General features: G+C 42.4%; 1 protein-coding gene across 7 annotated transcripts in view; it reads right to left on the bottom strand.

Annotated features, from left to right (window-relative positions):
• Nucleotides 1-26,908, bottom strand: part of LOC121276489 — a 64,252-nt gene that overhangs the window by 18,831 nt on the left and 18,513 nt on the right. For 4 of the 7 annotated variants that reach the window (XM_041184959.1, XM_041184960.1, XM_041184961.1 and 1 more), the window contains 6 exons: nt 25,882-25,960; nt 25,544-25,788; nt 23,504-23,629; nt 16,629-16,772; nt 10,931-11,024; nt 8,120-8,214 (listed from right to left, as the gene is read on the bottom strand). In XM_041184959.1, coding sequence (XP_041040893.1) covers nt 8,120-8,214; nt 10,931-11,024; nt 16,629-16,772; nt 23,504 — 334 coding nt within the window. In that variant the 5' untranslated portion in view covers nt 23,505-23,629; nt 25,544-25,788; nt 25,882-25,960. The remainder of the gene's footprint in view (nt 1-8,119; nt 8,215-10,930; nt 11,025-16,628; nt 16,773-23,503; nt 23,630-25,543; nt 25,789-25,881; nt 25,961-26,908) is intronic. The other 3 variants (XM_041184957.1, XM_041184956.1, XM_041184958.1) reach the window with 1 other exon arrangement.

Here is a 26,908-nt window from a genome sequence, read left to right as displayed (position 1 = left end):
CAAACCTTCAACGCTCTCAACAAGCATTAGCCCACGTGGTAATTTGGGACAAGTGTAGAGAAGTTGTCATCTTGATCGTACACGGTAGAATTGAACAAATCATGTACTGGCACAACAACAGGCATATACGAACAACTAGAGAAGCTGTTCCTTCACTGCAGGTGGCCAATCAGGAAGATGGGATCTCATCAGCTGTACAGAATACAGAACAATGATCAACCCCAGAGGTCCTTGGGTCCCCAAAAACAGCAATGGAACAACAACAGTTACCATGGCAACAAGTGCCACAGGAACAACACTCTCTGGACAAGGAACATCATCCAGATGAACAGTCAATGACAACATGCACGTGTACCACTAAGAGACCTGCACAGTTTAAAGACTTTGTATCCAATGCAGATGCAGAGACTGATGAGTAGAACAAATAGTTGTTAATGCATGAGAACAGTGGGTGCATAGTGGGTAACTTGGGTAACTCTCAGTTACACATGATCATGCATGCAAATTCATCTTTTGTTCATTAGGAAAAGGGGGATGTTTTGTCATTTGTTCGTTATGAAAAGCGGGATGTTTGTGTTTTGAAATATAACAATATTACATGTCCAATCTGCCATGAGGGAAGCTCTGTAAGTGGTCGTCTTACAGTCAGTTCAATAAAGACTCTCACTGACAATATACTACAATCATTGAACTTGAAACACTGCTGGAATATTGAAATTCTGCGCACCACACTTAGGAAAGATATCAAGGCCTTGGAGAGGATGTAGAGGAGTTTTATCAGGATGAAAGCAGAGATTAGGGACTTTAGTCATATGGAGGGAGTGGAGTAGTTGGGATTGTTCACTTTACAGCAGAGCAGGTTAGGCGGACAGGCATTTAAAATTATGAGGGGTTTTGATGGTGCAGGTTGGGTGTTGGCTTAGCTCCAGGGAAGAGAAATGCTTCCTGAAGATGGATAAGGCCTCTCTTTTTTATTTATTCTTTCATGAGATTCATGATTCATTGCCGACAAGGCCAGCATTTGTTGCCCACTCTGAATTGCCCTTGAACTGAATGGCTGGCTGGAACACTTAAGAGGACAGTTAAGAGTCAACCACATTGCTGTGGGTCTGGAGTCACATTAGGCCAGACAAGGTATGGACAACAGATTTCCTTCCCTAAAGGACATTAGTGAACCAGATGGGTTTTTATGACAATCGACAATAGCTTCACAGTCACCATTACTGAAGCTAGCTTTCAATTCCAGATTTTATTAATTGAATTTAAATTCCACCAGCTGCCAGGGTGGGTTTGAACCCATTGCATTAGCCTGGGCCTCTAGATTACCTGTCCAGTGACCTTGTTATCACCTCCTCCTCCACCTCTTGCTGTGAACCCTTCTCCTCTCCCTCTGTAAGCAGCTTGCCCTCTTCTTTGCTGCCTCAGCTCCATCTCCCTCTTATGCTGCAGTTTGAGGGAGCGAATGGTAAATATGGTGCCCATAATGGGAAGAAGGTGGTCTGACCAGAACCCTTGGAAGTCAGAACCACGGCCTTCTACTTGGGCAGCATCCATCCCTGTTGACTTCAACTTCAACTGCAAACCACCAAGCAGTTCTACAAAGTCAAACAGAGCCAGTAGAGATTAATCAGCAACTAACTAGACAGTTATTTAGGATCCCTTTAAATAGGCCTGGTTTCCTGATGGTGAACTCATATTGAGTTGTGTGCGTTTGAAAGAGGGCATTAGATGAAGTTTGAGAGTGCCAGCATTACACACTGATGGACAATCTGCCTACTCTGTATACTTTTGGTGCACTCGTGGCATGCTTCCGCTAATGCCCTCACCAAGATGGCATTTGGTGTGTGCCATGCCTGAACTGTGCATGTGTGCCAAAACTATGGATGCAATGGAGATCAATTTTGCAGCCAAAACATCTGCGAGAGGACAGTGGAAGCAGATTCAACAGAAATGTTCAAATCAGAATTGGATAAAACCTCGAAGGCAAAAATTTTACAGGGTTATGAAGAAATTGTTTAGTGCAACTTACTAGGACTAACCAATGAAGTGGCACAGGCACAATGGGCCAAATGGCCTCCTTCTGTGCTGTATCATTCTATGATACTTGCAGGCACAAATAGTGGCAAGTGGGTTGATAACCAGAGATCATAGATTTAAAATAATTGATTAAAGAACAAGATGGGAAATGTGGATAATTTTTTCCCCACATAGAGGTTTGTCGGGATCTGGAACACATTACCAAAAAGGGCAGTGGAATCCATAAGACATTTGAAAAGTACTCAAAGAGAATTAATTATCAGGGCTATGGGAAAAAGCTGAGGAGTGGGACTAAATTGGATAGCTCTTTCCAAGAACCAGTACAGACACATTGGGCCAAATGGTCTCCTCTGTGCTGTAAAATTCTATGGCTCTGTCAATTATGGCAGATAAATGGGCGAAGCCCACAAAATTTCATTGCCCCTTGAAGTGTAACCAGTCAACTTCTCGTTCCGTTGTTAAGCACCGAATGATAATTGCCACTGCCCAACAAGGTACCTGATCAGCGGCAGTTTAATGGTTAAAACAATGGCTCTGGTGAACCAAGGCTACTTGTGGCATTTCCAAAATTACTTAGATCAGAAGACAAGCTCTTGCAGATAGTTTTTCATATGTTGCTTCATGTCTGTGCCTTGTTCAATTAATGCACAGAGACCTCTCCTGCTGTGCATTTCTAAACCCATGTGCTATTTAGTAGTTGGAAACTAGTATATTCCACAGTTACAACTGCACTCTGCAGTTTGGAAGCAACTTCATGAATATGTGAAAGGCTACCAGAAAGCTCCATGACAAACACTGGTAGTTATTCAAAGACTTGGTGGAGGCACATCCACTATACTGCCTAATGAGCTTCTTCATGTACATAACCAAAGAGCATGTATTACATATTCCACTTTGATCTTATGCTCAGTCACATCATAAATACTTAGCTTCATAGCCTGCAGAGATCAAAGGCCAATAGTACAGTAGCTAAGCAGAGTGGTGCTTCAAGAAGCTGAGCCAGTGTAAACTGTAGACTTGGGTTCAACGTACTGGAGAGGGTTTATATTACTGGAGTAGGGTTAATGGCCTGGTAATATGAGCTCACTGCAGCTGGGGAATTTAAATTCTGTTAATTAAATAAATCTGGAATAAAAAGTCAGTCTCAGTAATGGTGAACTTGAAACTACCGGAGTGTCGTAAAAACCCCCCATCTCATTCATGAAGGAAAACCAAGTGGTTGACAGATCGTTTACAACTTGGCGGTGGGGCAAGTCCAGCTGAATAATGGAAAGAAGACAGGATGATAGTGAATTTTTCTTCCTGGAATTGTAAAAAGGAGGGTGTGGCGCTGGTGGGGCAGGTAATGCGAAGAGATGAACACTTCATTCTGAAAGTTCGCTCGGCAGCGTTAAATGCTGTGAAAGTGGAAGTCACATTCCATTTGATTCCAAATGGGGCATTAGTTACTAACCTTTAAGTTCCCATCGCAGTGAGCATGTACTACAACTGCTAACCCTAAAGTAACCGGGAGTCTGTATGCCCCATCCCACAATGCCTGCAGAAATGTGCAGAGGGGCTGCTTGTGAACGGCTGGGCGGAGGAGTGAGATATGAAAACTCGGAGGTCAGAGTGGGAAGTGATGCTAAACTGACCTCCCAATTTCCCAATGTTTTCTGCTGTTCACGCTCAAATTTTCCTTTATTTATTCACTTACAGGATGTGGGTGTCACTGGCTAGGTCAGCATTTATTGACCATCCCTAATTGCCCTTGAGAAGGCGGTGGTGAGCCGTCTTCTTGAACTGTTGCAGTCCGTGTGGTGTAGGATCACCCACAGTGTTGTTAGGGAGGGAATTCCAAGATTTTGATCCAGCGACAGTAAAGGAATTGTGATATATTTCCAAGTCAGGATGGTGTGTGGCTTGGAGGGGAACTTGCAGGTGATGGTGTTCTCGTGCATCTGCTGCCGTTGTCCTTCTAGATGGTAAAGTTCTTAGGTTTGGAAGGTGCTGTTGAAGGAGCCTTAGTGAGTTGTTGCAATGCATCTTGTAGATGGTACACACTGCTGCCACTGTGTGTCGGTGGTGGAGGAAATGAATGTTGAAGGTGATAGATGGGGTGTCAATCAAGTAGGCTGCTTTGTTCTGGATGGTGTTGAGCTTCATTAGTGTTGTTGAAGCTGCACTTATCCAGGCAAGTAGAGAGTATTCCTTCGCACTCCTAACTTGTGTCTTGTAGATGGGGGATAAGCAGTGAAGCAGTATCATAAGCAACCCCAAGCTGTATCGTAAATTGTGAAAACAGACTTTCCAAAACTCATTAATTGTGCAGCAAATTGAAAAGAACCTCTCTGGATTGAATTCCATTTTACCACTATTCTGCCCACCTGACCAGTCCATTGATATCTTCCTGCAGTCATCAGGTTTTTTTTTGTTCAATATGCTCATTGTTGTTGGAGCTGTGTTTACTGCCTCAGTCTGCTGTTAGTTCTGCAATGCTTCAGACAGTGGTCAGTAGATGACAGTCTGCCACTAGCTCATTGCGCAATTGCAGTTTGTGGCTTGTAGTACCTCAGCAGCATATATTACCTGTACGGAGGTAGTGTAACCCAAATCCTATTTGATGTCAACTGGTCTGTGCCAAACTAGCAATTTTAAAGTCAATTTTTGGGAATGCGACATTTTAATGTGATTACCCCAGATTATGGCAAAAATATAAGGCAGCTGAAAGGAAGGGAATTTTACTAGGACCCAGCACTTTTGTTATGGTCTATCACTTGAGTTCCTGACCAAGATTCTAGATATAATGGGTGAGATTTTAACTCATTCAAAACCCAACCACTTGCACAGAATTAACATTGGGCCCAATGTCTCAGCTTCAAAAACAGAATTATTTGTTATCAGCAAAGTAATTCTGCTGATGCCAATAAGTGCATTTGTATGGGGTTCAGGTCTCTCCTCCATAAACTGTGGTGCTTGATATTTTCATTCCTTTTGGGGATGCTGCAGCACTGACTCAGCATTTCAGGTTGCCAACTTTAGTTAAATTCAAGTTGGGTGACACACCAGCTGTAACCCTCTTCCCTTCCAAGTGAAGGCTCATCACCATGTTCTGATTCCCTGGCCCTGCCTCCTATAACATCCTCCGGCCCCACAGCCCTTTGAGACATCTGTGTTCCTCCAACTCTGGCCGGAAGCATGGGAACAACATCACCTGCAAGTTTCCCTCCAAACCACACACCATCCTGACTTGGAGCTTTGTCGCCATTCCCTCATCGTTGCTGGATCAAAATTCTAGAACTCCCTCCCCTACAACACTGTGGATGTACCTACACCACATGTTCTGTAGTGGTTCAAGTCAGTGGCTCACTAACACCTTCTCAAGGGCAATAAGGGGTGGCAATAAATGTTGGTCTAGCCACTGGCACTCACATCCCATGAACGAATAAAATAAGAGGGCTATAGGCCAGGAGCTGGAAATTGGAAAGAGGCTGCATAGGTCTTTTTCAGCCAGCACAGGAATGATGGGCCGAACAGCCTCCTTCTGCGCCAGAAAACAGCAGGCCTTATTCACTCCAGATGGCAGCAATTTGCTTTACATCTGTACTTTGTTTTGTACGGATGACATGCTCCGTCTGTCTTATAAGCAGAACAGAAGTGGAGAGTAGATAAGTCTTTGCAAGTTTACAGATATACAGAGCATTAGGTTTTGGGTTTTATATCCTCTTAGGGCGACTATGGTCATAGCGGCTCTATCTTGCATCTTTTTTCATGCCTCCAGTATCCTTTCTATGCTGGAGATGTTCAAAACCGCGCACAGTTCTTAAACTGTGGTCCAACCCACATCTTATGGAGGGTTGCTGGGTTGATTTTAAAATGAGGCCGACCTTGCAGTGGGCAACACATCTGGAATTCGGGAATGAAGCATTGCATGTCCGGTTTTAACCGCCAGGCCCTCATCAGGAGAGAGGGGCTGCGAGAGGCAGAGGTTTAGGGAGGAAATTCTGCCGTTTAAAGCCTAGGCAGCTGAAGGCACAGCCACAAATGGTGGGATGAAGGTAGTGGGGGATGGGCAAGAAGTCAGAATTGGGGTAACACAGGGATCTCAGAGGGTTACAGGACTGGAGGAGATTGTAGAGATAGAGAGGGGTGGGGCCATGGAGGGATTTGAACTCAAGGAAGAGAATTTTAAAATGATGTACCAAATTTTTTTAAATAGTCTTTTCAGTAACACAACAAAATTCTAAGCAAATACAATTTTAAAACATTTTCATCATTCATTTCTCTATGTGTTATCTCTCATTTATTTTAGAAATGATTCATTTTGAGGATAAATAATTTAGAAACCCATTTGAGGATTTTCAGCTTCCGATGAGAGAGGGCATCGAGCTGGGCGGGATGGAATTTCACACCGTCAGTCAACATGCTGGTTCCCCGATTCCATCCCCTCACTTTCCTGGAGGCAGAGCAGCAGGGCTAGCCACCCTCAAGGGGCATCTAGCTGATTCAACTAGTTAAGGGCCTATTAAGAACTATTGTTCGAATATCCCAGGTTGCCAGAGGCACCAGGGAACAATGTGACGTGACTCAATGTTCCAGGTGAGCTTAGAGGTGCTCCCTGCCTGCCTGGCTTCAGCTATAGCCACAAACCACCCCCCACCCCAACACCCCCCCCCCCACCCCCCCCCCCACCCCACCCCCCCCCCAACCCCACCCCCCAACTTGTGGAGGGCTGCCCCACCAGCCACTCCCCAACAACAGTGACCCGGATCTGAGGCCAGGTTTTATTTTAAATTTTAAGATGTTGGAGAGAGGTTACCTTTAGCTTGAGGTGCCCTCTCCCTCACTTACCTGCAAAGGCAGCTTGCTGCTGTTCCTGAACTGGAGAGTCACCTATTGGCCGTCCAACTTTGAGAGCCCACCCACCATTCTTAATTTTTTTAAAAAATTCAGTCATGGGATGTGGGCGCTACTGGCTAGGTCAGCATTTATTGCCCATCCCTAATTGCCCTTGTTCAGAGGACATTTAAGAGTCAACCACATTGCTGTGGGTCTGGAGTCACATGTAGGCCAGACTAGGTAAGGACGGCAGATTTCCTTCCCTAAAGGACATTAGTGAACCAGATGGGTTTTTACAATTGCAATCCTGCCCTCTGGCCACTAATTGACTAATTCGGTGAAAATCACATTGACGGATTGTTTCCCACACAGTGCGGGTTTCTGACATTCATTTGATGCCCCAAAGTTCTCAAGCCAATGGGAAACTCTTGCCCAATGGATCAGGTAAGTGGTAGGAAAACATTTTTGTGAGCAAAAGCACGAACAGGAAATAATGAAGGTGGCAGTGGCCGTGTGATTGGACTTTAAGCAGCAGAATCCACAGGGCTTTAAGCCACATTTACTGGATCAAATTTTACTTGCAACAGAGTTAAAAAATTGAAAATTGCATTGTGCATTTTAGCCATTCAGGCTACCATACACACATGTACCAGCAAAGGCAGTCTGCAACAAAGAGATAATAAAGGATCCACATTTAACAACTTGTGCAGTTCTAATTCTAAATATCTCTGGCTAAACATACAGCTGTTTCTGTACCAAGAACTTCACAAAAATGGGGTTTGTTTCTTAACATAAATTGTATGTTCATATGTAACAATTGTTATAAATGTGCAATGCGTACTATTGCCAGCAAGTCAATCAATCTTATCATCATCATATTAACAATATATTAGGAAGCAGCCCCACTGAGTTACACTGGAGCATTCTGCTTTTCAGGATATGCGTTGGATTCAGTGCGAACCCAATGGAAATTTATTCAACGATTTGGAAAATTCAAATGTTCAAGTGTTAAAGTCAACATTGCTAAACCCTCAGAATAATTCTGATGAAAGGTGACCGACCTGAAACATTAACTTTGTTCCCCTTTCCAAAGATGCTGCCTGACCTGCTGAGTGTTTCACAGAACATTTCTGTTCTTGTCTCAGAAGAATAAATCGTTTCAGTATAGATAAATGAGATTAATGAAGGCTCAAGCTACATATCATAATGCAGGGCTCCAAATGGTACCTATAATTGTGACAGATCAATTTTGCATCCACCGTACCTGAAATGGGTGAAAGTGATGCATCAACACTGATGCACACGGCATCAGAGGTCATATTACCAGGAACTCTCTCCTTCATTCCAAGGATGGTGCAACTATAGGAAATGAAATACGGTGTTAATATTAAAAAGAAAGACTTGCACTTACATAATGCTTTTCACAACTGCAGAGAATCCTAAAGTACTATAAAGCCAGTGGGGTACTTTTTGAAATGTAATCATTGTTACAATGTAGGAAATGTGACAGCAAATTTGCACACAGCAATCTCCCACAAACAGCAATGCGATATGACCAGATCGTTTAGTTTAGTGGTGATGGCTGAGAGATAAATATTGGCTGGGATATTTCTCAGTATAATCATGTATTGCAACTATCATTATTACTCAAAATGGTACACTGGTGAGATACGTGTATTTGCACACATAAAATATCCCGCGAAACAAATTGCCACATCTCAGTGCTGAGAAGTTGGGAAGAGGAAGGAGCTTTTCAGCATAGTTGGGAAACTGGATTGGGGATTGGACAGCAGTGAAACAAAGACTTTAAAGTTGAAATTCATAATTTACTTAAAGTGTGAGTGCTGATTGATAAAGAAAATCAACTTGTATTTATGCAGGAGTCTTTACACCCTCAGGACATTCCAGGTTGCTTCACAACCAATGACATACCTCCAAAGTGTTGTCACTTGTAATGTAGGGAGATGCAGCTTCTAGTTTACATTGACTAGGCCACAGCTAGAGTACAGTGTCTCAGTTTCAAATGTGCATTTGAACACGGCAGATGCTTGACTATCACAATTAATTATAAATCAAATCAGGTTGCCTGGAATATACTGTTATCATTTCAATATGGTGAAAAATAAAGTCTTTGTATTCCATTGTTTATAAAACTGACCCCAAATAGTTGTTAGATTTAACAGGTAAAGTAACAAGCAATCGATCACATTAAATATGTATAAAGTATAAAACTTTATCAGTTAATTTCTACATATTTCTCTATTAAACTTAATCATGAGAGGAAAAGATAGTTCAGGCAAGGTTGTACCTCCATACCTTAACAAAAGACCAAAATGTGGAATGCTTAACATCATCATCTTATGTCTTCTGCATAGACAGTAATTGTGGTACACTACAGAGGAAGTTGGAAGGATTGTAGCAAATACAATTGTGACAGGTGATCAGAATGCAAAGGCTCCACAAAGCAAACCATCCTCCAGCACAGACTGTAAAAGTTGCCCAAGGAAATGACACATCTCAGACCAATAGCCATTGTATAAAAGCCCCTTAAGGTCTTAGCGTAATGTAGCAGTGGCAGGAATGATTGGTGTTGTCAGAGTGTTGTTCAGACTGACAATGATGGTGCAGAGGAAAGAACAAGGACATCTCCATGTTCCATAATCCCAGTCTCAGTTGACTGACTCAATACAGATTAGAGGGTAGAGTTTCTGCTTTAGGCACAATTGTGGGTGATCTGGGTGCAAACTGGGCCTAGAATTGCACTAGTTTTGAGAAGCATCTTTTCCCCCTGAGCTTTCGCTCCAACGTATTTACATACCAGCAAACACACATTCTGCCACCCACCAAGCTGATCGTGCAGCATTTCACAATGCAATTTTAAAAAATGTTGCTTTAAAATGTATTCCTTGATATCGTTAAGAATGACACCTTGGTGCAGTTTGATTAAAACTGTTGAAATGTTGAAACACAAAAAATAAATATTTAGTGTCCACCATCCATAAATTACCCAACTTTAAATAACTAAAAATGACTTTTGCAAAATATACAGAGCTATTTGCTCATTATATTAGGGTGCCATATTCTTTGAACTAGTACAAAGCTTTCGAAATGTGCCCATTAGTATATCTACACCCAAAAGATCCAGTTTGATTTTTGAAGCCTCCTTGAAGGCCTGAAGACAAGACAATCAGTGGAAACTCTTAATTGTACATGGCCAGTTTTGTGGGCAAGGCCAGCTCCTAATAGTGTCTTGATTGTAAAACTTGATAAATTCCAAGATCATTTGCATCGATTATACCGCCTTTGGACAAATGGCCTCGTAAAAGCCAATTTAACCAAGCTGAAGCTCGAGCTCATGAAGTGTTACCTTTATAGTTGAATTTTAGCATTTCCCCCTTACCTCAACATGCCCAAAACTATATGGGATATTCCATTCTTTGAGCAGCATGGCCCTCCTCCATCTTCATGGAACTGTCTGGATGGACAATATACTGATGAGGCCCTAGGTCCAATACTGAGTGAGCCCCAGGCTTCTGGCTCCACCTATTTCAGCCCAAAACAAATCTCCAGTCCTTGTCATCTATCAGCACTAAAAATTGATGAAAGTCGTTTGAACCATGGCCCATTATCCACCATTACCCATAGGTGCGATAAACCAAATGCCACACTGTTCCCCAGAAATTATGTTTTTTTCGAAATGTAAAGATTTAGGCTCGTAAATTGTATCAAGCTATTTGAAAAGATACTTTTCATAATGTAAAACCATGCTGAAGAAAAGTTAGCTTTGTTCTGATGTTGTGAGGAAGGTTCTGTGACACAAGTACATAAACTGCTACAAAAGTCTTTCTCAATATATATTAGAAGGATATGTTGATGGGATTAGATGACAGGTTGGCGGTGGGGGGAGCGGAGGGAGGCTCGTGTGGAGCTTAAACACCATCATGGACTGGTTGGGCCAAATGGCTTGCTTCTGTGCTGTAAATACTTTGTAACAGATATTAAAAAAAACAATAAAATATCATTCAACTCTGTAAGTTACAAGACCATAACATTATGATTCATATAATGAACTTACTTGGTCCTCAGTTTACACTTCGCTGTAAGTGAGGTCTCATTTGAAAAGTACGTTGGTGGACAGGGCCTACATTTAGTATCAGATAACCTGTTTGCTGTGGAAGATAACAATATTCAGTTAGAAAATGGAACCCAAGCAAGATTTTAAAGAAAACATCAGTGGCTGAAGATTGTTTCTTAAAAATTATTATTCATTCATAGGATGTTGGGTGTTTCTAGCAAGGCCAGCCTTTATTGTCTATCCTTAGGCAAATGAGTGGCCTGCTAGGCCATTTCAGAAGGCAGTTAAGGTTCAATCCACATCACAAATAGGCCAGACCAGGTAAAGCTGGCAGATTTCCTTCCCTAAAGGACATTAGTGAACCAAATTTATTTTTCGTCAATCTGGTAGCTTCATGGTCAGTAATGTAACCACTATGCTCTGTACTCAAAGAGACCCTGTTAAAGAATAAAGCAGACAGTTTCAGAATGCCATCCAATTACTGCTTAAATATTCATAAAATACAGCAAAAGGCAAAACAACTAAGCAAATCAAGCTTAAGATAGTTATGAGTAGATCCTAACATTGCATTATGGTGCTAAACATGTGATAGTGAATTGGCACCTGTTTAATATCTTTCCAATTTTTTATTTACATTGACTTCAATAAGAACAAGAAACAAGAGCAGGGGTAGGTTATTCAGTCCCTTGAGCCTGCTCCACCGTTCAATAAGATCACAGCTGACATTTATCTCAACTCTACTTTCCCGCCCTACCCCCTTATCTCTTGATTTTCCTTATAGTGACTAAAAACCTAATCATTCTCAGTCTTGAACATACTGAATGACTAAACATCCACAGCCCTTTGGGATAGAGAATTCCAAAGATTCCTCAGGGAAGAAATTTCTCTTCACCTGTCTGAAATGGTCAACTCCTTATCCTGAAACAATGTTCCCTAGTTCTAGACCCTCCAGCCAGGGGAAATAGCATCGAACCTGTCAAGTCCTCTCAAAATCTTATATGTTTCAATGAGATCACCTCTCATTCTTCTAAACTACAGAGAATATAGGCTCATTTTACTCAATCTCTCCTCAATGGACAACCCTCTTATCCTAGGAATCAATCTAGTGAACCTCTATTGAGCCCCTATCAGGGCAGATATATTCTCCCCCCTGGTAGACAGACAAAAATATTCACAGTTTTTCGGTAAAAATGGTGAGAGGGGTGGAACAGGATGCCAACTCACTATTGATCCTTTCACAAAATCGCACTATGTCGAAGTCAACTCTCCAGGCCTATGATCACAGTTACAGATAATAGCAGATGAATCATTAGTATTTGGTGTGCGTGTCAACCTTTTTATCCACAATTTTCGTAAACTACCCTTAAAGCTTAAGGCCCCAGTAAGATAGCAGGTAGAGGAATAGCATCTGAATTGTATTGAGTGCTGATCCCCTGTTATTGTCAGCAGCGATTTCTAGCTTACCAGAAGGATATTCTTCATCACCTCAGAGAAGATAGAATCCACTTAATCTTAAATTACAGAAAACCCCATTTCCATTCACTGTAAATTAATCTTGCGCAACCGCAAAAATCAAACTAGTTTTTGCATGACATTTTGGCAGGAGCAGATACATAGCATTCTGAGCTCTGCAGTAACTATGTTTATTCATTGACACACTGCTTAGCGGAGTTCCTGACTTTAACAGTTATCTGATGGAAATATATTGCCACTGAGTTTGTTTGCCCCGGCTGAGGAGCCATATTTATCTTTATGCTGGGCTCGATGGATCGGGATCAGGAATAAAAATCCAAACTGACAATCCATAGCAACACAGTAAAACTCTCACTCTACAAAACTTGAAGGTTGGGGATGTGGAGTCTGAAAGGTAGCCACACTTAAATTTTCTGTCCGTAGCTTCATGAATATTCAAATTGCCTCATTTTAAATTGTTTGCATAATTACTGATGTGCTCAAATAGACAACAGATAAGGAAGACTGGGAAAACAGGTTGGGGTGTTTAGGACTGGGGGACGTTGTCAAAAAATTAGCACCAGACCTCTCAGGAATGAAATTAAGGAACATTTCTTCATGCCAAGGGTGGTAGAGGTTTAGAACTCCCTTCCGCAAATGACAATGGGGTGCCACATCAAATAGGGATGAGCAAGAATTGCTGGCCTTGCCAGCGACACTCACATCCCACGAACAAATAAAAAATGGGACCTTTAAATCTGAGATTGATACATTTTTATTAACCAAATGTAATAAAGGAATATGGGACAGATTCAGAGTTGGGTTGCCAATCAGTCATGATCTCATTGAATGACAGAACAGGCTGAAAGGCTAAATGGTATCCTCCTGTCCCTATGTTCTTAATGAGTTTAATGCATTGCTATGGTTTTCATCAATCCAAAGAAGGGGCATTAGTATGGAACGTGCTTAATTTCAAGACTAAATGCTGTCAAAGTGCCATAAATGGTTAATGTCGCTAATGTGATTTAAAAAAGAGCAAATTAAGCACCTATTACATTTCCTATATTCACAACTTCTTCATGGATGAAATAGTCTCATGAGTAATTTAAAATTCAGGAATGCTGTTTTGAAGTTGGGGCCCACTGGACAGGACAGAAATTGATTTGGAAAACTGAAAGGTGCCACCTAAAGTTGGGTGTGTGGATGTATGCTCTGGGACAAACCTGTAACCTTCTTAATCTATGTACAGCTCCATACCAGCCAGAGTACAGAAGGGGCAATACTTTTTAATAAAACGATCACACAACACAAGGTGTTATAAAACCCGTGTCTATTACTTTTCTATTAGGATTTTTGGCGATTAAACGCTTCAAGCCATCACATTTTGGAGAGAAAATAGTTGATTGATCTGTCACAATATCTCTTTAACACAAGGAGAAAACATCCCACAGTACAGTTGTTATTAATAATACCATGTCTACACTGCCAGTTGGAGGTCAAGCTGGATCTGAAATCTGCCTAGAGCTGATTACTCTTATAACCTTGTAAATGAGGTACCCATCAATGATTCCCCACATCCATCAAATAAACCTAGCCTGAGCTCATTTTAGGTTGGGAGCGATCGATTGCCTGAGCAACATAATAAATCATGAGATTTCAAATCATACTGCTTGTTGAATTTACTGTGGCTGCCCTATTTCACAGTGTTCTTTCAAGTTCATTATTTTAACCTGAATGTGAAGTGTGTGGCTGTATCACCAGACACATGTATCACCAGACACGTGTACCACCAGACACGTGTATCACCAGACACGTGTACCACCAGACACATATATAAGAGCCAACAGTATAACAAAGACACGTCCACACTTTCACAAACTCAGCACAAAAGACAATAGGAGCCAGGGTTCCCCTACTCTCTAGAATGGTTGATTTGTTGAATACAGAACTGCTACTTTGCTGACCAATCTGTATTTTTCTCCTGCTGTCCATGCCAGAACTGCCACTTGCCTTGCGTTCCCTGCCCACTGCATGTAAATGGGGTGTAGGGGTGGGCAGTGCAGGACTTGGACTCCCAGTGGATGCCCCTTCCATCTGCTTGTGCTACAGTCGCTTCCTGGGGCCACCATGGGGATGGTAGTGGTAGGTTACAGGAAACTGTGGTAATGGCCATGAGGTACCCTCATGGTAGCCTTCTCCCTCTTTGCTCTGATGTCAGCATCTGATGGCTCAAGGTCCTGGTCTCAGTCTTTCAGTGGGACACTGCGCCCAATCTTTAGTGTTCGATCATGCAGAGGGGAGTGGGCCAAACTGAATTCCTTTATTTTTCCTGCAGTCTGTTCATAAGTAGAGGTGTTTTAATTTTTGAAATAGGCCATGGTGTGTTTCTCCAAACCCTCTGTTTGTAACATCAATTTTAAAGTGACTTGCAGCAAACTCTCTTTAAGGTGAAATCAGAAGTACTATTTATTCGTACATTCAAACCTGGGGATAGTCTTCACAGCTGCACACATGCACATGCACACACACACACACACACACACACACACACATACACACACACACACACACACAAGTGCGAGCCTGTCCACCGAGCTCAATATTCTGCCCCTGGAGTTGCAGATTTCCTTTAAAGTTGGTGATGCTAGAACAAGATGATGTTGGTATCCAGAGACTCTACAGGCGATGGCAGGAATCTTGCAAAGAACCAGGGTTCAAGGAGGTTTAAACTTGAGGCAGGCTTTGTTGTCAACCTGGAGTCCAGCTTTCGTGTTGACAGGCTGGATGTTCAATAACAGACTGGCCTGGGAGTCCAGAATATGACATTAAAACTTTGCAAAGGCCAGAGGAGCTTAGATCATATGGTGTTACCCATTGGTGAGTCAGTTTCAATGTCTCCGACAAAAATCCAATGTTCACCTTAGGAGATAGATGGTGGTTATTAGCACCTCTGCAGGTATAACGAGTTTTGATGGCTCTCTGTTTGTTATAAATCCAGCCTGGGAGACCCACTGCCTGCTGCTCCCTTGCTTCATTGATTGTAATGGGTCAATACAATGATAGGTGTGAGATTCCACAGGATTGAGGGTTGAGCTTTGTCCTGTAATTACTGCTGGAAGTTTCCAGAACAATAGCCAACTTGCAAATTATGTGACCCCCTTTAGCTGCCATGTTTTTGGTCCAGCAAAGTCCATTTTTAAATTAGCAGAAAGTAATGTTTGATTTAAACAGTTTATGATCTCTTTCATGTCTCTTTAAGATCCTTGCTGGCTCCTCTGGAGCTGCAGTCCTGTTGTAGTCATCAGAGTGTCTCCCAAAGCCACTCTGCTGCCAGCCAGTATTGAGTGAACACAATGGACTTTCCATTGGTCACACTACTTTTCAGTCAGCTCAGCACCTCTCATCCACTTGACATCATGTCTAACAATTTGGCTATGATTACCAACTTAGCATGTAGGGAAACACTAATGAATTGAGATGTGAGCCATTGGTGAGTCAGTTTCAATGTCTCCGACAAAAATCCAATGTTCACCTTAGGAGATAGATGGTGGTTATTAGCACCTCTGCAGGTATAACGAGTTTTGATGGCTCTCTGTTTGTTATAAATCCAGCCTGGGAGACCCACTGCCTGCTGCTCCCTTGCTTCATTGATTGTAATGGGTCAATACAATGATAGGTGTGAGATTCCACAGGATTGAGGGTTGAGCTTTGTCCTGTAATTACTGCTGGAAGTTTCCAGAACAATAGCCAACTTGCAAATTATGTGACCCCCTTTAGCTGCCATGTTTTTGGTCCAGCAAAGTCCATTTTTAAATTAGCAGAAAGTAATGTTTGATTTAAACAGTTTATGATCTCTTTCATGTCTCTTTAAGATCCTTGCTGGCTCCTCTGGAGCTGCAGTCCTGTTGTAGTCATCAGAGTGTCTCCCAAAGCCACTCTGCTGCCAGCCAGTATTGAGTGAACACAATGGACTTTCCATTGGTCACACTACTTTTCAGTCAGCTCAGCACCTCTCATCCACTTGACATCATGTCTAACAATTTGGCTATGATTACCAACTTAGCATGTAGGGAAACACTAATGAATTGAGATGTTAGGACTGGAACCCTGATCTCAAAACGCAATGGCTAACTCCCACAATAAATCACCTTATTTTCAATTTATACAAAAAACTGCAGTTTTACAAAGCCTTCATTGAATTTAATTTTTCCTTTAAGTCTACAGCATTCCCATAACACATGCTTACCTTTCTCCTTCACTTCGAAACCTGGGAGACATGGATTATCCCTGAGGCAATATTCACAATCTTGTGAACAGTGGTAATTGGCTCTACATACACACTGTGTAGCAGTCACTGCATCTCCTCTATGCAGTATTTCAAATCCTTTCACTATAAAGGAAACAAAACAGTCTCAGACTGAGAACTGGTGACCACGTTTAACCAACATATGCTGCATGCTGCATGCTTGTGTATTTGAGTGATAACATCCACCTTAAATGTGGAACAATAGATATTCAAATTAACATGTTTTGTGGTTTTTAACTACATCTACACTATAGTGAAAATTTAGATTAAAACCAAGGCTAAACAACGTTTGTTTCGTTTGCTGTTACCATAGCTTAACTGGGGCCATTGACATAGTCTTGCTTCTTCTCTCGCTTTCTTCCATTCTCCCTCAGTCCACATCACAATGTTATCTATCCTTCTGATTTTTCTACTTCCTTTTCTGTTTTTACCCTTGATTTCTCCTTCAGCTGTTGCTGGGTCAAGGCTGTCAGGTCTTCATTACCAATGTCCGTCCCCCTTGTCTAGCTTTCTCTATCTAACTGTACTTAGCAACCATTTTGATTCCTGAACTTCTACTCTTGATCCAACCCACTCAGGCAAAATAACAACTGATTGATAAATTTAGATATTATTATAAATATAAGCAAATAAAGTTCTAACATCTATAAATCTTGGCTAAAACTTATTTTTTTGTTTTAATCTACAGTTAATATGCACACTAAATTCTGACGATTCTCATTTCACAACGTGTTGCCACAGGCTAACCATGAAGATGATTCAAATTTCTTGACCACACGTAATAAATATCACAGATTCTTTGTTGGGTGGCTGAGTAAAGGAGATAACCCAGTATTAAGAGCAAAATCTTCTCTACTAACTCTCTGAAACACAATGCCCACCCCCCCCCAACCCCAACCCAGGATGTTTACCCAAGAGGAAAGCAAAGGGAGAACTGGGACTTTAGGATTTCTGGCTAAATTTTAGAACAGGACATGCTTTAAACTTCTGCTATGTTTCCCATCCAACAGCCTGATTCTGTTGAAGGGTCATGAGGACTCGAAATGTCAACTCTTTTCTTCTCCGCCGATGCTGCCAGACCTGCTGAGTTTTTTCAGGTAATTCTGTTTTTGTGTTGAGCCTGAATGACAAGCTAACTGTCTGTTGGACAGGTATGCCTGCAGCATTAGGCTAAAACCAGGGAATGGGGGAGAATAGGCGGTGGGTGGGATGATTGGGGTGGAGGGGGGGGGTTGGGTGTTATAGGGTGTTGGTTATACCTCAGTAAGTTTGATGAAGTCTTCATAGTCTTTAGCAGGTTAACTGTAAGTCTCTATTAACTACTAGAGCTATTTACAAATATACATTAAAGGGTACAAGCTAGGAACTGTCTCCATGCTTAGGTCTGCACGTGGCTCTGTCCAACGCCACATTGACCCCCTAGATGCGGGTCATATGTTCTCTTATTTCACTGTGTGGTCGGTACTTCACTCAGTCCCACATCAACCCTATATGTGGTAGACCCTTATATGACAGATTGTGAAGATCAGGAGGTGGAGTTGGGGGATGACTTGGCCAATCGCAAGATGTGTAAAGAGGTCAGCTTGTTAGGCCTCAGGGAAACACTCCAACTCCTCTTGACCCACAAGCAGTCCTATAAAGGCAATTTCCTCGTGGATCCAGGCCCTTCTTGTCTCCTTCCACATGTTGTGTCACGAGTTAAAACTAAAAATAATGCAAAAATGGAGGCACGTAGCCACCTTAAAAGAATTCAGTGATGAATCTGCCTCCTGAAAGCAAATGGCATGGCTGACCCTGTTCCCCCTTCATGAAAACCACAAATGGGTGGGTTGGAGGCAAATTGAGCCAGGTTCGAAACTTCTTGCAAGTTTTACTTCAAATCTGAACCATACCCCACCCATCCTTGGTGAGGGGTTGGGGGTGGAGAGAGGCAGGGGAGCGAGGTTAAAATTCCACCCAATATCCACTCAAAAGAGAGAGCCAGAGTTAGAACTGCCAAGTGTATTGCTTGGGGGATGTGAATGCTTTGCTCTAATACATTAGTGCCATGGCAGACTATTAGAATTCACTCAACCCTCAAGAGATTTTGTTTTTAAATTGAGAGTTTTCATAAAATATTTAAGTTTCTTATTGCCAACGCAATGATATTCTTGCAACAGCCTTGGGCAGATTGCAGTTGCATCAAATTAAATTTGTGATGTGGAAAGAGTTTGGAGGAGTTCAGAGGAGATCTTTTTAAAAAAGACCCCATAGCTGCATCCCAAACTTTTGAACAGTGGTACATCCAAATGTTTGGTGTCATCTTAAGAGAGATTTCTCACTATTCCACCATATCTTTTCTCGAGACATTTTCATGATTATCTCTTTGCTGAAAAATCATAGGTTGAGAAATTGGATCACTCAGCCTGCATTTTTAGAATGAGAAAATGGGTGCTGTAGGGTCTAATGTGGCATGTGGGCACCAACATGGTCATTCTGTGCCAAGACAGCACTGCTTACCAAGCTGGTTAGGACACCCTCGCCTGTGGCCAATGTCAGGTCCAATTCCGACCCAAATCCCAGGGTCTAACATGTGTTTCAGGCCCCTTCCCCTTAGTTGCTCATGATCGACCAGAGCATGCTGTGGTCAATCTTTTCAGGCTTTAAATACAACATTTCACTTAACTGAACATTCATCCTGGTCTCACATCGAGACCGCTGCTGGCCACTGACCCCCAACACCCCCCCCACCCCACCCCCCACCCCCATCCCACCCTGCCCTCGATCTCACTGTGGAGTTGATAGCAACATCCCTTCCATCCATTACAGGACTGGCACACTGCAGTGCCACCCACAATACCTCTAATGGCACAAGATGGCCAGTTTTGCGCGATCTTCCTGACCATCAGTTTGGGCACAGTGATCACTGTCAAATTTGGACAGGAATCAATTTCTGTCCTTATAGTTGGCAAGGTAGCTGAGGCCTTTTTCCACCTCCTGTAAACGAATTGGTAATGACCTAACCCCCATAGGAATCGAGGGAATCAGGGGGTTTGTCAGGTAGATTTTTAATGATAGTAGTGTGCTGCTCCAATAGCTGTGCTGATACGTATTTTTTCTCTTCATTCTTTCATGGGAATTGGCCGTCACTGGCAAGGCTAACATTTGTGGCCGCTGAACTGAATATTTCAGAGGGCGCTTAAGAGTCAACCACATTGCTGTGGGTCTGGAGTCACATGTAGGCCAGACCAGGAGATTGGCGAATCATATGGGCCATGGGTCATAAAATAAAAACAGAAAATGCTGAGGTCTGGCAGCATCTGTGGAGAGAGAAACAGAGTTAACATTTCAAGTCTATGTGACTCCTCTTCAGAGCAAACTCCATTTCTCTCTTACAGATGTTTGCCAGACCTACTGAGTCTTTCTAGCATTTTTTGTTTTAGGTTTCCAGCATTTTGCTTTTATTGTAGGGGCCTGGTCACCATTACTGAGTTTAGCTTTCAACTCCAGGTTCATTATTTGAAATTAAATTCCACCAGCTGCAGTGCTGGGGCTTGAACCCATGCTCCACAGAACATTAGGCTGGGTGACATTACCACTACACCACCAACACCTCCCCCCTAGCTGTTAACCTAAACACACACTTGTGATTCCCTCACCATGATTCGAGTGTGAGGGAAACATTGAACAGAGAGGAGACATCTCCACAAAAGACTGGATGGAAAATCATTGGGTGATTCACCCTGACAATCTTATAGAGAGCCTTATGCGATCTGGGATGGCTTGTTTGACTTGTCTCTCTGGCAGACATCGTGTTGGAACCTCAAAGGAACAGAATATGGGAAATAGGATGAGGCTTCAAAAGAACCTAAACAAACAAAGTCATACTGGTAGCAGGAGGTTAAACCTGCAACAACGTTAAGCACAGGCTAGAGAAGCTATTCCCTTATTGAGTCCGCATGTACAAGCAACTGCGACCCTCTTGTCCATTGTTTTAAGTGTAGTTACCAAATAGAAACAGTCATTGGTTTGTATTTATCTTAATGTGATGGCAAATTAATTTGAAAGGCACTGGGATGGCAAGACAACTGTTCCTGCGTTGTTTGTGTTCATACCTCGTGTAAGATGGGTTGTCTCATACAATTCAAAAACAATTACTTATATGTATATAGCGTCTTTAACATAATAACACATCCCAAGACACTTTACAGGAGCATCATAGAACAAAATTTGACACCCAGCCACTTAAGGAGGCAGCAGGTCAGATGGTCAAAATCTTGGTCAAAGCGGTAGATTTTAAGGAATGTCTGAGAGGGGGAAAACAAGATAGAGAGGTGGAGAGGTGTAGCGAGAGAATTGCAGAACTTATGACCTAGGGAACTGAAGGTTCAGCCACCAATGGTGAAGGAATTAGATTTGGGGTTGCTCAAGTGGCCAGCTAGGATTAGAGGAGTGCAGAGATCTTGGAGAGTTGTGGGACTTGAGGAGGTTACAGAGATCAGGAGGGACAAGGCCATGGAGGGATGTGAAAACAAGGATAAGAATTTTAAATCAAGATTTTGATGACTGGCAGCCAGTGTAAGTCAGTGAGCACAGGGGCGATAAGACAAATGGAACTTGCTGCGAGTTAAGACACAGGCAGAGTTTTGGATCACCTCAAATTTATGCATTTTTGCATATGATATAGGTATACATGATTTCATATGTACATGAAAAGCACACACAAATACTTATATACACACCGACACACACTCCCCAGTTCTGTGTCCTTTTCTAAACCTCTTCAAAGAGTAATAAAGGTTGTGATTGAACAGCAGTGATTATTTTCAAACTTGCCAATTGTTAACTACTTTATTTTGGATGTATCAGTCTTTGGCCTGGACTTTCACAATGACAGGAAACAACTCCATTGTTGTGAAAATGGCAGAAGAGGCCAAAATTGGAAGTCCTGCCCCCAAACACAGATGCTACCATTTTTGTGAGGGCAGGAATGGGCTGGGGTTGGGATTTGCACATTCACTTTTTGTGGAGGCAGCGGCTCATATAAGTCAACAGCTGCCTCCAGTCATGTTTCATTTTGGTGACCCAGGTGTGTGAAACATGACGTACACAGGTTACACCTGGTAGGAGCTGGTCTGAACTTTATGGAATTCTTTGGAGAGATATGGTCCCAGGATAACATTGGGGGAAGTGAGGTGTCCTTTGGGGGAAGTGAAGTGCCTCTTGAGAGAGGCAAGGTGCCCCTTGGGGTTGTTAAATCAGGCATGAATGTGTGTCAAAAATGCATAAACATATTAAATGACAAACTCATTGGAACTGTCAAAGGTGTCAAAATGAACTGTCAAAAGTATTAAAATGAACTGTCAGAGGCAACTGTCATGCTGTTAAGGTATTTAATTCTCCTGCCCTTTTAGTCTTTGAAAAAATGTCTGGAGTGTTTTTATAAAATCATTGCTTACTCTTGCTGGCTGTCTGTTGACATAAGCCTGAGGGTTGTCATTACTGGATTAGTGCTGCATGACTGATTTCACAACCTTCCATTATCACAGTGGCTGCCTTCCATTTCACCCATTGATTTACAGCTCCAAATAGTTATAGACACTTTGAAGTGGGTCTATGAATTCCAATGATAAAAGCAAAATACTGCGGATGCTGGAAATCTAGACAAAAACAAAAATTGCTGGAAAAACTTAGCAGGTCTGGACAGCATCTGTAGAAAGGAAGACAGAGTTAATGTTTCCAGTCCGTATGACTCTTCATCAGAACTGGTGAAGAGTGATATGGACTCGAAATGTTAACTTTGTCTTCCTTTCCACAGATGGCGTCAGATCTGCTGAGTTTTTCCAGCAATTTTTGTTTTTGCAATGAATTCCAATGATTGGCTTTATAAAGGATTAAGCACTTGAATGAAATGTTTGTTTTTATAAGGGTGTAGTTGAAGAAATGTAAATACAATGAATGTGTTTTTATGAATGAGAGCGTTTTTAAAAAAATATAAAGTCTGCAATAGAGACTTAGAACTTTATTTTCTGTAATCTCGACATAGGTCCTGAGAACTGCCCATGGTGGATATTGGGTGAGTAGGCATGGTAGGTGCAAGGGCAAAAAGCGATGGCTGGGGTGCCATAGGTTGGCATGAGTTGGAATTAAGTTGGCATGGGAGTTACAAAGGGTCCATTGGGGTGGGTAAAGATGCATAGGTTTATATGGAGGGTATGAGGGGCCATGGAAGGTGGCAGAGGGTCATAGGTTGGCATGAGGGGTCATGAGGGGTGTAGAGAGCATGAGTTGACATGGGGCATGGGGAGTGTGTAGGCAGGTGAGGGGGTGTGAGGGGTGAAGGCTGGAGGGACGCTTTTTGTTTTATTGCTTTTTAAAATGGAGAACAGAGACAGACCTTCCGTCCAGTCTGCCTCTGCACCTGGCAGCCTCCACAATCATTTTAAGGTCGCCTGGCCTTACACTCAGAGTGCCCTGCCATCCTGAAATGAAAATCTGACCTTCCAGGCCACTTTCTCCCAGATAAAAGCAAAAAACTGCGGAGGCTGGAAATCCAAAACAAAAATAAAAATACCTGGAAAAACTCAGCAGGTCTGACAGCATCTGCGGAGAGGAACACAGTTAACGTTTCGAGTCCGTATGACTCTTCATCAGAATCAAGTAAAAATAGAAAAGAGGTGAAATACAAGCTGGTTTATGGGGGCAGGGGGGAACAAGTAGAGCACTTTCTCCCAGGTTGGGTTTGCAGAACCAGAAACATCCTGAATCTACGCTCCTGACCCCAGAACAAAAATCCCGGTCTTAAGAGTTCGGAAAAGTCCCAAGTAGATACTAACTTTCATCACACTCGATCTGTTTCAAACATTCTGTTTGAGAATTACTGTGCTCCAGAAACTCTCCTTCCCCACAAGGTTTGCAGTTGACGGGTCTGTCTTTGTTACAGGGAGCAGAGAGATAGAAGCCTAAAAGAGAATACACAGTATTAATTAATATCACCATGACTCATCTGATGCTGATATCCTTCACTGGTAGCAATGAAAAGGGAAAGATAGACAGGGACTCTTTACAATACATATACAGATGTGTACTATTTGTATCAATGTGCATAGTTGAAATGTGCCCAACGAATGAGTATTTTATTTGAGCTGAAGGGGAAAAGCTACATACTTTCAGTCAACACCAGACAGCGCAAACAGGTCTTATAACTACAACAAACTATCAAGGCTTTAACTCTTCGAACTTGTATTTCCCCAGTAAATGTGGCCACTCATCCAAACAAAACTCAATTCTCATTTTATGAAGAACACACATTACTTTAATGACTACTGCGCACTGTTAGCCTCCTGCTGCGACCATTAATGTAATGTACACATGAAATGAAACGACTTCACCATCAGTCAGAACTTTTGCCCCAGTTGTTCATTAAAAAAGTTTGGATCGCTTCGTCAAAATTTCCATGCAGACAGCTGCTGACCACCTTTGTTGATGGACCTGGAGTGCACTGACACCAATCCATGAACTTGGTACAGTTTGAAGGGTAATGTTGCAACACGGACAGGAAGTTCATTGACGGGCAGGAACAAGATGCAAGGGCAAGGGCTTTGGCTCAGACTGGATTTGGAACAGTGATGCACCCCAGGTCCACGTTTGTTCTCAGTCTACACAAGATGATTAGGACTTGCACAGACACAGCACGATCCCAAAATGCATTGATGATGCAAAGCAAAAGGGTTTGTGCAGTTGGAAAAGGGATCAGCCTGGTGGGAGTAGTACTTTGGGGGAATGCTATTTTGGACAAGTGCAAGGCAATGGATTTTGGGAGGAAAATCAAGGAATAAAAGGGCTTCTGCTGGTCAACTTGTGAGATCCAGGACTAGGCTGCAAAATATATTTGCAGCAGAAAGGGAAAGAGATGCAGGGAGTCAGGATTTCATTCTATATCAACCTGTCACTGCATAGCCTGGAAGGAGAGTCATTGTCAAAGTGAGCATATCTCTGTCAAAATCCCTCATATGAGGTCCTGGATTATGCAGTTGATGATGTATAAGCTTCTTGCTGGGCAACTGTCTTGGACATCGAGAACATCAAGATGGTTGGCACAATATCAGCTCTGTGTATAAGTCCAATTCACCACAATGGAAGTGGTTGCCTGTCAAATGGTGGATGAGGAAACTCTTAAGACAAGCAGCTGTTGATGAAGCTCCAGAACTCTAATTAGCAGAACCTCAATTTGATAAAGTATGGTGTGTGTCCAAGCTGTGGTTAGGGGAATGGCATCAATGCGCTCACATAACTTATGTTTTTTTTAATTCATTCACGGGATGTGGGCTTCACTGGCTGGGCCAGCATTTATTGCCCATCCCTAGTTGCCCTTGAGAAGGTGGTGGTGAGCTGCCTTCTTGAACCACCGCAGTCCATGTGGTGTAGGTACACCCACAGTGCTGTTAGGGTGGGAGTTCCAGGATTTTGGCCCAGTGACAGTGAAGGAACGGCGATATATTTCCAAGTCAGGATGGAGAGTGGCTTGGAGGGGAACTTCCAAGTGATGGTGTTCCCATGAATCTGCTACTCTTGTCCTTCTAAATGGTAGTGGTCATGGGTTTGGAAGGTGCTGTCTAAGGAGCCTTGGTGAGTTTCTGTACTGCATCTTGTAGATGGTACACACTGCTGCCACTCTGTGTCAATGGTGGAGGGAGTGAATGTTCATGGAAGAGGTGCTAATCAAGCAGGCTGCTTTGTCCTGGACAGTGTCAAGCTTCTTGAGTGTTGTTGGAGCTGCACTCACCCAGCCAAGTAGAGAGTATTCCACCACACTCCTGACTTGTGCCTTGTAGGGGGTGGACAGGCTTTGGAGAGTCAGGAGATGAGTCACTCACCACAGGATCCCGAGCCTCTGGCCTGCTCTTGTAGCCACAGTACTTATATGGCTAGTCCAGTTCAGTTTCTCGTTAATAGTAACACCCCAAGATGTTGGCAATGGGGGATTCAGCGTTGGCAATGCCATTGAATGTCAAGGGGCGATGGTTAGATTCACTCTTGTTGGAGATGGTCATTGCCTGGCACTTGTGTGGCAGTTATGTTGCGAATGTTGCTGGAGACACTGATGGAAGTTGCCTTTTCACTGCGAGTACAAGGCAGGAATGTTACAAATATGGTCAAACTATGACAACATCAACAGAGGGAAATCTCATACAGAATGCTATAAAGAATTCACCTGCTTGACACTCATTGCAGCAATTCTTCACTTTATCATAATGATCAGCACAGCCTGAATTCAAAGGTTGTGGATTTGCCTGCAAAACATAAAAGCATGTTAGAAAAATGAATTATTTTTGTGCTTGCAAGTAACATCAGAGGACATTGACAGCTGTGGATCAACTGATATCACTCTTATCTCTGAACCCAGAAGGTTGCATGTTCATAATCCCACTTCACTGACTTGAGCATAAAACCTAGGCTGATGCTCCAGTCAAGGACTTGAGGGAGCGCTGCACCATCAGAGGTGCTGTCTTTTGGTTGAGACATTAAACCAAGCCCTGTCTGCTCCCTCAGGTGAATGCAAAATATCTCATGACACTATTTCCCAATGTCCTGGCTAATATTTATCCCTCAATCAATATCATAAAACAACAAATTATCTGGTCGTTATCATGTTTCTGTTTGTGGGACCTTGCTGTGTGCAAACTGACTGCTGTGTTTCCTACATTATAATTGTGACTACACTTTGAAAATACCTCATTGGCTGGAAGGTACTTTGAGATGTGCTGAGGTAAAGAAATGATGCAAATGTTTAGTAATGGGAAGCTTTTCCATTACATTAACTGATCTCATAAAAAGGTGACAACATAGTGTTAGCAAAGCCACGAGATAAACAACCCATGCTAATGTACACAGCAATGAAATGTGAACTAAAATAGGAATAATCCGAGACAGGTGTTCCCTCCTTTTCATATGTTGTTTGGTGTCTTGGTTTATATAGAAAACAGGAAGTGCAACAAGAGTTTGTCCATGAAATATTTTTCACAAAGGTATATATAAAATATAAAACATATTCCAGTTTGCCATGCATCCCATCTTGAAGCCTACCTAATCATTCTGTTTGGAATCCAGTCATCCAACTCACTTTGTAACTGTACACCTGTAGTACGTACAAATGGTTATTTGCTATTCTCTTGGTTGGGGCTATCTGTATGTTTTACAGCATTCATTTTTTGACGGGGGGTGGTGGGGGGGGGGGGGGG

Source organism: Carcharodon carcharias, chromosome 3 (assembly GCF_017639515.1).
Source record: "Carcharodon carcharias isolate sCarCar2 chromosome 3, sCarCar2.pri, whole genome shotgun sequence".
Classification (NCBI taxonomy): Eukaryota; Metazoa; Chordata; class Chondrichthyes; order Lamniformes; family Lamnidae; genus Carcharodon; species Carcharodon carcharias.
The sequence above is the reverse complement of the archived record's forward strand: the minus strand, read 5'-3'. Positions and strand labels throughout refer to the sequence as shown.